The sequence below is a fragment of the Equus przewalskii genome, chromosome 8 (genome assembly GCF_037783145.1).
Source record: "Equus przewalskii isolate Varuska chromosome 8, EquPr2, whole genome shotgun sequence".
NCBI lineage: Eukaryota > Metazoa > Chordata > Mammalia > Perissodactyla > Equidae > Equus > Equus przewalskii.
Genome location: NC_091838.1, coordinates 47862312 through 47874694, shown reverse-complemented (window position 1 = coordinate 47874694; position 12383 = coordinate 47862312). Strand labels below are relative to the sequence as shown.

General features: G+C 40.5%; 1 protein-coding gene across 2 annotated transcripts in view; it reads left to right on the top strand.

Moving 5' to 3' along the window:
- Positions 1–12383, top strand: part of SNX31 (sorting nexin 31) — a 67118-nt gene that overhangs the window by 31650 nt on the left and 23085 nt on the right. For both annotated transcript variants that reach the window (XM_070631871.1, XM_070631872.1), the window contains exons 7-9: positions 554–641; positions 3708–3777; positions 10760–10852. In XM_070631871.1, the coding sequence (XP_070487972.1) occupies positions 554–641; positions 3708–3777; positions 10760–10852 (251 nt within the window). The remainder of the gene's footprint in view (positions 1–553; positions 642–3707; positions 3778–10759; positions 10853–12383) is intronic.

The window sequence follows — 12383 nt, the reverse complement described above, 5'->3', positions numbered from 1 at the left end:
TTGCTATAAAATGTGGATGATATAAATAAGTTCTTAGATTCTTAAAAAGAAAAAGATATAATGAGATAGTGAAAGATGAAAGGTGAAAGTACACTTCACATAGCTTTTTTTCTCTACAGTGCATTTCTAGGTATTACAAGTTTTTTTAGTTGTGAAATGGTATCAATTATCTCAAAGTAGTTTACATATGTTCTTAAGAAGCTGTGGGGAGGTGGTTTTGAGTTGGAAGTTAAGGGGTTTGTGTGTTGACTTGGCCATTAGGAACTGTGGTATGCTGGTGAAGGTACTGGACCTCTCTGAACCTCAGTTTCTTCATCTGTATCACTCTGTAAAATATCCTCTACTCAAGTTGCTGGTGTTCTATGAGGATCAAATGCTATTTATTTTTTGAATGAACTTCAGAAAGTTAAAAATTACATACAAATGCAAGTGAATATTATTATTTTGATGTTATTCTTTCCAATAGTAATGCTTTATTTTCATTTTAAAGTCTCTGTACAAACCGCTATTTGTGCTGTTTCAAACAGTAAGACTCACTTTCCTCTTTCTCTAGTTGTGAAAAAATTGGCAGACTTTGAACTCCCTTATGTTAGTCTTCGAAGTTCTGAAGAGGCAAACTGTAAGGTTGGACTTAGGAAGTGGTGAGTTGCATTTATTGTGACAGTAGATATTTGAAGATATCTTACTGTTGCTGATCAGACCTTGACAGTCTCTCCATGTCTGACACACAGTCCGACAGCTAGAGAGAGATCAGGAGCTTCAGGGAGGTTAAGAGGAAAGCAATGAAGAAGAGATGGGGGGAGAATGAACCAGAATATTTGTCCTAAAGAAGAGGATGTTGAAGATGACTTTCACTGGTCTCAAGTAAATACTCATGGGACGTTATCATGAGGATGGTGACCATGAAAGTAAAGCTTGAAAAACAAGGTTTTGTCGGGGTTGGTGATGGAGATTGAAGCAGGTAGTGGTGAGGAATTACTGGCCATGGGTTTGCTTTGGAATGGATTTCTAATCTAGTAATTGAAGAAATTTGTTGATGATTACAAGCAAGTCTGATTCATCTGTTGAACTGTGGTATTCCCTAAAGGCAAAGAGTGGACTCAGCCAATTTGCAGAGAATTTGAATTCTCAGTATTTGGCTTCATTCCTAAGGACTCCAACAATAAATGCTTGTTTACCAGCGCCCACCATATTCCTAGATTGATAGGATACAAGGTCTCTGCAGAACATACTAGCATTTTCCCCCAGAAACAAGGGGCCCTTTGGGGAGCAAACAAACAGGAAATAACAAGAAGCAGGACATGCCCCCCGCCCCACCCCACCCATCCTATAGCCTGTAGTTCCCAGTGTTTATGACCATGGCTGTGTTGGATTGCTTCTTTGGTTCACTGCCTCCCAGCCCAGTTATTCTGTAATCTGAGCACAGGAGTTTAAAAGAAAAGGCATTTTGAAATCTAGGAATAGTCGTTATCTTGACCTGGTGATGCCTGGTTGGAGCTGCAGTCTGTAACTTTGAATTTTGCGAGGATATTCCCAGCAAGCCTAGAAGTTCATGTACTGCTATTCAAAAGTATTCTGAGAAATGGTCAAAACCTGTGGCCTGGAATCCTGAGAAGGGAAGAGGACGCAGTTCTTTCTGAGAGTTTAGAGAGTAGCTGTTCTGGAAGCTGCTTAGTCTAACAAGTTGGCTAGGTGTGGTTGTTCTCCAGATCAGCGTATGTAAATCTAAGTCCCACCTCTCTCAGAGTTTAGCTAAAAACCTTACCTGAGTTATTCAAGCTCTCTAAGCCTCAGTTTCTTTATCTGTAAAGTAGGAATAATAATAATAGAGTCTCTCTCATAAAATTAGTGAGAGTTGAATAAAGTAATCCCATATGCTCAATAAATTTTGATCATGTTTATTCTTGTTATATCAATTATAATAGTAACAACAGAAAAATTCTCTGGGGCTTAGACTGTTTTGCACATGAGCTCTCCAGAAAACTTGAGATCAAAGGGGAGATGAGGATTCTGTCCCTCATTTTGAAGCTTGACTTGGAAATTGGGCTTTGCCTATGTCTTCATTAAATAGATAAATTCTAGATCATAGGTGCAAGATAAAATGTCTACCCCATTACAAGCCAGCATCTCAGAGCCAGGCAGGTTGCCTTCACTCATGGGAACTGGGGAGAAAGGAAGTCCCACTTTGATTGCTAGAGCTGAAGATCAGGTCACCAGAAGAGGGGAGCCTGGAATAGGATCCCACAGGTGCCTAGTCCTCTTTCCAGAGTGAGGTCTTACTGGGTGGGAGCGGGGAGGCTAACTTGACTGTCAAGAGCTGTGGGCTTTCCAGTAGGTGAGGCCTTACAGTGAGTCCTAGTCGGAGTTTTAGGAATTTTCTGTCTGTGAATTCCCTGGTACATCTCTCTGATGATGATAAGGTTCCTTCCAGACCAGAGGGTGCCTGCCCTGGGGGCTGTCTAACTCTGATGTAACAGTTGCTATTCTTTGCAATACAGGGGCCCCTGGGGTCATGGATAAAATAGCTAAATGGAATGTAAATAGGAATGCATCAGTTGCCTCCCCCCCTGAAGTTGAACTTCAAGCTACAGTTTTATCCTTTTCCTAGTCTAAGCTAGTTCCATCAGTCTGTTAACCTTACACTTCTGAATGTAGTGATTCTGTGTACCTCTGCCTTCAGATGGGTAAGAGACAACCATAGGGCTCCCTTTCCTGACTGTTTCTGTCAATTCTTAGCTTATATAGTACTGTCCTTATATAGTAACTGTAATTTCCGTTCTTCCTAGTTATTCTGGATCTGTTAGACAGATATGGAGCCCTGCTATTTGCAAGTCGCTTTGCCAAGGCCCAGAGGGGCAACTCTGAATGGGACCCAGCCCCTGGGCTCAGGGGTCTTCACACCTGGTATCAAGGTCCACTCGATCAGAGCAGTGGGGAGGATAAACTCAGGTGCTAGGAAGCAGAGAGGATGGGCTGCTAACACAGCCTTGGGGAGGAGGGCCCAGAGGAGGGGACATGAGGATGAGGCTTGCAGGAGAGGTGGATAAGTCAGGGAAGGAGATGGTCTTCCAGGCAGAGGGGGAGGAGATAAAACATGGTTGGAATGTAGAGTATGGAGGAAGGAAGAGAGGTAAGAGATGGAACTGGAAATGAAAGCAGCGGTGTCCCATGAAGGGCCTGGGAAGTAAGCAGGGAAAGTGATCTAACTCCTGGACTACAAGAGTCTGAAAGGTTACTCGGGAAAAACCACTCTGGTTAGAACATTGGAATGTGGGATGGAGGGAACACGGCTGAGACAGAAATCCTGGTGAGGAGGTTACTGGAGCAGCTCAGGCAAGAGGTGGGGGTGACTTGGGTATGGGGCAGATGAAAGTGCTAAGTATTGTGGGGTGGGGGAAGGGCATGCAGGGCTTGGTGACCAAGAGTGGGGCTGAGAGTGAACAGGGCTGCAGACCATTCCCCTAAAGCTTTATTTGTTTACATCTTGACTCTCAGAGCCCACCAGGCAAGAGCTTACGGTATAAAGAAAACAGGAAACAGAAGAGCTGGAGGGACAAATGGAAGGCTAGGCAAGTAGAGGAGTGTGACTTTGTTAGGAAAGGGGCCTTGATTCATAGCGTAGAGGGCCCCACTTCAGAGAGCACATGCTCACAGGTGTGCCATTAGCTGTGTCATGTGAATTAACTTAATGCTCCTGAATTACACAGGTACATGGATCCGTCCCTCGACTCCATGCTGATGGACTGCAGAGCAGCTGTAGATTTGATCTATATGCAGGTGAGGGTGACCAGGGACTATCGGAACACCGTATATTATAGGCCATTCGGGTTTGAAACTTTCAAAAAATTGGTCATAGTTAAGAATTCTACCTCCTTATCTAGAAGAGGCACATTGATAGGGACAGAAAGTAGAATAGAGGTTACTAGGGGCAGGAGGGCAGAGGAATTCTGTATAATGAGTACAGAATTTTTGCTAGGGGTGACGAAAAAGTCTTAGGCATAGATAGTGGTGATGGTTACACAACATTGTAAATGTTTTTACTGCTGCTGGATTGTACACTTAGGAATGGTTAAAATGATAAGTGTTATATATATTTTACCACAGTAAAAGAAATTTTAAAAGTAGAGGAGTTTAGAGGAAAATAAAGCATTCTACCTCCATTTTAACAATCACTCTCTATATTTGCAGCTGACACTCCATCATCTAGCTTTACATGAGCCATCTAGTTTACATGAGCCTAGAAAGGATCTCTCTGATAACTTAAAGTCACACTTAGTCCCTAAATCTCATTTTAGCATAATTTTCTTTTTCCTTGAGCCAACAAGCAGCCTACCCGCCCCCAGGGCCACCGTCACTGGCAAGTGGCCTGTGCAGCTGCACTGGGGCCAGTGCTCAGAAGGGCCTAAGCCTTATTTAACGCTCTGCCATTGCATCTTGAAATTTTTAATAATTTTTGAACAAGGGACCCCACGTTTTCATTTTGCATTGACCCTGCAAATCATGTAGTTGGTCCTGTCTAGCCCTAGCCCCCACCCCCCATAAAAGTAAATTTAGAGTTTGGCCTCTTTTCCTTTCCCTATTCAGTGGTGAAGATTCTGGTAAGCAGTGGAGTGGTCTGCAGATGCCGCCTCCATGATACACCTCTAGTTACCCCCACCTCAGTTCTGCCTGCTTCACCAGCTCCCTGCCAGGGCTTACCCTCACAAGCCAGCCTTGTCGGAGGCCTGATCCTTTCCCAGGCCTGGCTTGACAGTTCTGGGAGGCAGAAAACTTCTTTGAAGGAATTTGCTGAGAATATCCCACAGTCTGTTCTCAAGCAACTGCAGAGTGGCAGGTCCGATCCTTGCCCTGTTCAAACCCTTCCAAGGCTGTCCATCTCGCTCAGACTAAACCCCAAATCCTGGTGCACTTGCTTTATTTTCTCCTTAACATTTCCACTGCTTGACATTATGTGTGTGTGTGCGTGCGCACGTGCGCATGTGTGTTTGTATATGGGTGTATATGTATTTTGAAAAATTTGTTTGCTTTCTCTCTCCATACTAGAATGATTTCTCGGTGGAAGCAGGTGTGTGTTTGTTCGCTGCTGTATCCCCAGAAACTAGAATTCTTCCTGACACAATGTTGCATTAAGTCCCGCGGTGGGCTTGACATTGTACTAATTGTTTTAAATGCATTGTTTAATTTAAACTTCATAATAACTCTGTAAGGCAGTTGGTACCATGCACACTTTTAAGAAGAAACAGAAAGTTTGCTGATAAAGGATCGAGTAGGCTTGGAGGTAGAAGATGTAGAAAGGGATTTAACAAAACTTATTACAGGTGGCTTTTAATGGAGTGTGATTCTAAGCTGCTACCCTCTGTAACTTTTCGTAAACTGAGGGGAGGAATTGAAGAGAGGGGAGAAGTGTTGGGTCAGTCATTGCTTTTACTGGGCTTTTCAAGGGGCCAAGGAAACGTTAATAGAACCTACTGTAGTACTGCAGGTGTAGCGAAAAGAAAAAGGATGGATTTTGATGGTTTGGCTTACTTATTTTTGTTTTTGTCTTAAGCAATTTCATTGCTTTAACTGTATTGTTTTAAGCAAGTCTTCGTTTTTGGAATGGTTTGCTATGCAGCACAGCAAACTGATACATAGCTGTTCCTATTGTTTTCTCTTTAGTTGAATTATGTGTGTTGTTAATATATTATGTGTGTTGAGTCTAATTATTATTAAAACGACTTGAGAAAGTGTACACTATGATTCTGCATGGAGCGGGAGTTAGTAACATGGAAAGGCAAAGACAGAGTAGCAGGGTTCCCTTTTATATTAGAAAAGCAAATGTTCGTCTTTGAAGAACTGACCACAGTTCCATATTTTCTTGCAAAGCAATAACCAGGTGTTTTATGTGCCTGGAGAGAGGAAACTGCTCTATTTTATACCAAGATATATGCAAAAGGTGCAGCTGGAGGCAGGAGAGATCGCCAAATGCCTCAGAAGAAATGAAAGCAATAACCAGCCGGGAGACACTGGCATGAGTGGTTCATGCACTGTATGGGACTGTCATGAGGCACTGTGTCATAATTGAATTAGCAATGTTTTTTCTTAGTGTCACACAAAATCATGGTGTCTTAGAATCAATGATATCTTTACTTTGTCAAAATAGAGCATCATTTATACATGTATCTCCCCCATATACCACCAGCCCCACGAAGGGACCTTGGCTTTTTCAGCACAAGGCCGAGAATCTGGATGCATGACTGAGCAGACACAATGGGCTCCAGCAGCCAGATTGTCAGATGAGGAGTCACAACCTTAATGCCGTTTCCACCCTAGGGGACTCTTAAAGAGACCAAGACCATCTAATGTATCATGTCCACAAAGCTTTTCTAAATTCCAAGGAGGCAAATCAAAATGTCACTTCTTAAATGTTTAGTGTTCACTACCTTTATGGCTAGAATATAGTTTTGAGTTCATTTCGTATCATACTTTGATCCATGTATAATTGTGTTCAGTGTACTTACCCCTGTGTTATATGAGTTGGAACATAATATACCATTTTACACATTTGCTAAGGCTCACTGCAATCGTCTCCTTGCTGTTATGATACGTTATTAGTTGTGTCTGGTTTATTTGATATCATATCCTTGATTGAGAATGCGTCCCTAATCCTAATATTGCTCCTGTGGGATATAGAGTCTTATGGCATGGTTTCCAGGTTATAGTGTGTTAAGAGGTAGGAACTACCAGCATCATAATATGATTTCTATCTGTCTTCATTAAGGAGTTATAAACCAGAGAAAAATGGATGGTATTTCCTCTGCTTATAGCCGGAAAAAAGATGGCTTCATGGAAAGCACACTGAATTGCAGTTTCAGAAATGCATTCTGTCCCTTGCTGTGCCACTGGCTCACTCTCTGTGTAACTCGGGCCAGCCATTTCATCCTGGAACTACAACTACATGTCCCCCTGTTAAGCAATGAGGTTGGACAGTCTGTAAGTTTTCTCCCAGCTTTATAAACTGTTATTCAAGTCTTAGCTTTTTGCCTGGCAAAGTCTTCAAAAAATTGTACTTGATGTCATAATAATCTGTGCCACTATCATCATCAGCATCATCATTATTCCCTGAATCCAAGCAGAGGTGCCGAGAAGTCAAATGGGGGCTCAAGGTCAGCAGGAGGGTCAGGACCACAATTGCTGCTTCCTTTGGGAAGCCTTCCTTGGCTCCCCCAAAAGAAAATGCCTCCCTCCCTCTCTGCTCCCATGGTATTTTTTTATACCCTCTGTTATGACACTTCTCACTCAGCATTGTAAATACTCATCTCCCTTACTATATTCAGAACAGCCAAAGGTAGACTGTGTCCTGGTGCTTAGGATATATGAGTGAGTGAGAAGCAGTCATCCTTTTATAAAGTTATTGCAAAAAGTTCTTATGGGTTCTTCTGATCAATAACAGTGCCATCATAATTAACTATTAGGGGAGACCCTTTTGATTTTTCTAAAGCACATGTGCCCAATGATGTCCCAGGAGCCAAGTAGACTCCCACAGTGTGTTTCCTTTCTTCTTTAAAATTTGAGTGACATTAACAAAATGGAGGATCTCATGTTAAAATATAAATTTCTGGATTTTCTCAAAAATAATGAAGCTCTGTCACTTCTGGGCCTGCATTTCATCTGGGCCATGACTGGCCTGTATGGTTACTTTGTGAAAATTAGAAAAAGGTACCCTTCCTCCAGGTGGCTGTAGCCCCACGTCAGGGCCCGTGGCTTGGTGAGGGGAGCCTGGGCTGACCATTAGCCTCCTAATACCCCCATTCCCCAGTGCCCTTATGCAGGGAGCCCAGCCTGCTCACACAGGCCTGGCCTTGCTCAGCTGTGTCTCAGCTGGCTGGAGCTGAGTGGTCAATGCCTTGTTTAAAGAGTTCTCTCCATTTCTCACCGCTGTATCCTCTGCAGAGGGTGCCAGAGTATGTGTGATTGAAGCTCATGAAAACCATGGCTTATATGATTTCACTCCATTTTAAAAATTAGACTCTGCATAAGTCTCCATCAGCTAGTCTTCAGGGAACCATATAACTGAGTAGAGACGTTTGTCTAAACATGACTCTCTCATGGTCTGAAGCAACATATTGTATATAATGTATTTGAGTGGTGACTTGTGAACCCACAATCAGGGTCAAATCTTTTAAAAAGTAGTGAAACAAAAAGAGTTATGTTACCTCTGCTGCAGGACATTTAAATCTCTGTGTTTGAGAGCCCTGGATGTCCTAGTGATGAATGATGTGTTAGTTAGTAGTTACTGCCAGGATTGCTGTTTATCTTCCTTATTTGGCTATGCTTTCTCTTTGATATTGTTGCCCTGTGCTAACAGTCCTTACAGGACTCTAACATCACGTAGAATTCAGGAAGGAGAAAGGTGTTTAATTCCTCATGTCCATGTTGATTCCATTCTGGTATCTAGACAGACACTATCTGGTATAGTATCTAGATTCAATTTTGAGAACAGTTGGTGACCAGGAGAAAGTCTGGGGTGGGTAGCTGCCTACATGCTAAGAATTCAGTGGCTGGGGCGAGGGTAGGAGGGTTTGGTGTAGTGGTCAGATCCAGTTTTTAATCCAACTCTTGACACTAACTTGCTGGGTTGTCTTGAAAGTCATAACTTCTCTGAGCTTCAATTTACCCATCCGTAAAATGGGGGTAATGTTCCTATCCCACAGAATAGTTTGGAAAAAGTCAGAGAAAACCTATCTAAAACAGGTTCTCAACAACTATTAGTTATTTTTCTTCTCTCTAAACCCATCTCCTTTTCACCCCATCTAAACAGCAATGTCAAAAATTTATTCTCCTCTTGGAGATAAGGCATAACCTGCTAATATCACTGAGGGATGTAACACATAGACTTACATTCAGACTAAGGTGTAAATAAGCGCCTGGTAATTGGCAGAATTATTGAGTATTTGCTGTATGTAAGACGTTGGACAAGATGCACTGAGGTGAAGGGCACAGGGCCAACGTTTGAGGGGTTAACAGTCTGACTAGGGACCAATGGGAAACTTGTTTAAAGCATGATAAATCGAAGTAGCACAGGCTAAGTGTATGCAGCTAATGAGATGGACAGCTAATGCCAGAGCCTCCCCTGGGGCCAGGCCAGACAAAGGGGAAGGAAGGCAGGGTGCCAGGAGGAGAAGGGAAGACACAGAAGAAGGAGCTTAGAGCTTGGGCCATCCAGGGGGCAGTTGTCCTCAGGTGATTTCTGCCTCTGAGCCCAGTGTTTTTCTGCTTAAACCTGCAGTGTGGAGTAGGAAACGAACTGAGAAACCCATTATGAATTTGGAGTTTGGGACCACTCGCTGGTAGCAGTTACCCAAACCTGAGCAGACAAGGCCCAACAATGTATTCACTCTTAATTTTTTTAAAAAATTGCAATATTTGTTTTCATCTTATAGAAAATTTGCAAATAGAGAAGAGCTCAAAAACAAAAGTAAATGTTACCCCAAATCTCAAATCAGTCATACATATAAATGCTTAACTTTTTTGGTGTGTTTATTTCTTATATTTTTCATTTCTATGCAGTCCACTTCCTTGATTCATAAGTATGCATGCAAAATTTTTTTGTGTTTTGTTTTATATGTTTTTTTATTTCACAAAAGTTGGGTCTACTACTATGCCCTTATTTTGTAACTTGAAATTTTTTTTATGTATCAAAACATCACAAAATTTTCCCATGTTAAATATTCTATATAATTTTTAATGATAGCCTAACCTATTATTTGGTTGTACCCAAACTCAATCACCTAATTAGGGGCATTTCATAATAGCACCTATTTCATAGGGTAGCTGTTAGGATTGACTTTTGTTTTAGAGCAATTAGAACATTGCCTGACACATAGTAAGCACTATACCTGTGTTTTGCCACTATTAAGAGTTTAAATTTTTCAATATTACAAACAATAGTAGTAATAGCCTTATCAATACATTTCCCCACGTCTATGTTTATCATTCCTTTGGGTTGTTTTAGATCTGTATTGCCAAACCACCTGCATAAAGTTGTACCAATTTAAACCCCATCAGTTCAATATGGAACTTTCCATTCCACTAAACCCTTGCCAACTCTGAATGTTATATATTTTTTAGTCTTTGCCAAGTTGAGTGGCAAAATTTTTTTTTTAACTACTAGTGAGGTTCAACATATATTTTTCATTTGGAATTCCTTTCTGTCAGTTGCCAATACATACCCTTCATCCATTTTCCTATGAGTGATGTTTACAGTTTTCCTCTTGCTTTACATAAATATTAATTCTTTGTTTCATATGATGCACTCATTTTCCCTGCTTTGCCATTTGCTTCTTAGTTTTTTCTTGGTGGTTTTATGTACAGAAGTTTTATGTTTTCATGTAATTGTATATTCCTTTATGTGACATTTTGTCTTTGTAAAAAGATATTCCCTACTTCAAGATCAGATAAAAATATTCATCTATATTTTCTTCTGATTCTTTTATGGCATTTTACTTTTAAATCTTTTTAAAATTTTACTTTTAAATATTTGATTGGGTGGGATGGGGAAAGAGCACCTTGATTTTCTTTCCTAAGTGCTGCCAGTTGTCCCCAAACCATTAAACAATGTCTTTCTACACCCACTAATTTAAAAAGTAACCTTCATAACGTGCTAAATTCTTATGTATGTCTATGTAGGTCTGTATAGCCTTTCATACAGAAGTGTTCTTTTGTCAGATTAATTCATTTCTGCTAAGTTTGTCAATTTTACAGTGTATGTTGTTTTAAGGCAATACAGGACATTGAAAAGGGATGGACCAAACCCACACCTGCGCAGAGGCAGAAATTAGAGGCTCTCCAGAAAGAAGACAGCCAGACACAGGTGAGTCAAATGTTGCACCAAGAGGAATCCCTTGGGAGGGAGTTAAACATAGTGGAATTGAGCTGTTTCTATAATTTATAAACCCACCAAGCACTAAAAATGGGGCTCTTTTTAAAAATGAGAATACCTTCATTGATTTTTCTGGTTATAAAATTAATAACGACTTATTGTTTAAAGATTTAAAAAAATACAGATAACGTAATGTGAGTTCTTTGCCAAGTCAATTAGTATAGACCCTCAGTATTATTTTTAATGACCACAGAGTATTCTATTTTATGATTGTCATTTAGCTAACCAATTTTCTATTATTGGAGGTCAGATTGTTCCAGCTTTTGCTGCTATAAATCACTTTGGCAGCGAGCACCGTGAGGCCCAGGACTGTGTCTAATTTATACAAACCCTGTGTGTTCCCAACACCTGGTACGGTTCCTGGTTGCAGGTCCCTGAACACTGCAGCCAATATCTTCTGTCTTTGAGTACGTGTTCTATTGTTCTTTAGGATTTGGTATTTCTAAATTGCCCATTTTTAAAGCTTCTGTAAAGGTGGTACCAACTCACACACACCCTGTCCCTAAGCAGTGTATGTGAGTCTGACAAGCAAGACATACTTAAACGGAAGAAATGGCCTCTGCTTCATTGTGTTGTCTTTTTTTGTTCTTTAAACTTTGCCAGTGTTCACCACTAACTCATTGATTTTGAGGAAATAGCTAACAAAATTTAGAGGACTTGTTTATACTTAGGTTGATATAGAAAGTAATTCTTCAAAGTCTGTGATCTTTTGAGAATTTTATTGATGAGCCACAACAAAAGAAAAGAAAAAACAAAGAAAAAGGAAAAAGCATGTACTGCTATGATTTAGTATTTTTCCTCCTTGGTTATTCTGCCATAGCTTTTTTTTTTGGTGAGGAAGATTTGTTGCCAATCTTACTCTTTTTGCTTGAGGATGATTGTCGCTGAGCTAACATCTGTGCCAGTCTTCCTCCACTCTGTATGTGAGATGCTGCCACAGCATGGCTTGATGAGCGGTGTGTAGGTCCTTGCCCGGGATCTGAACCCACAAGCCCCAGACCACTGAAGCAGAGCACATAAACCTAACTGCTATGCCCTCAGGCCAGCCCCACTGCCACAGCTTTGTCACATAAATTTTGGAGCTCAGTTTCTCTGTATATTTGTAAATTTTGATAATTATATCTTCTATTTTGATAGAATATTGCTGGTACTTTAGATACAATTACAAATTCCAACTATATTTCTGCTCTATAAACTTCTTAATTTAATAACTTAGTAAGAATATTGTTATTACCATGCGCTATGCTCTACCAACATTTGAATTTGTATTTTTTCCAAAAAACAAATTTTATTTTCTATGATGAATATTTTACCTGATTTTATCATACTATTTGTCATAGTAGTCTTGAGTGTATGAATTAGATGAAAAAATTTGAACCATTATTCAATTTAACTGATTTTCTCTTGAAGCATCTAAGAATTCTGATGTAAAACGAGCATTATTTCAGTGTTTGTGAAGTTC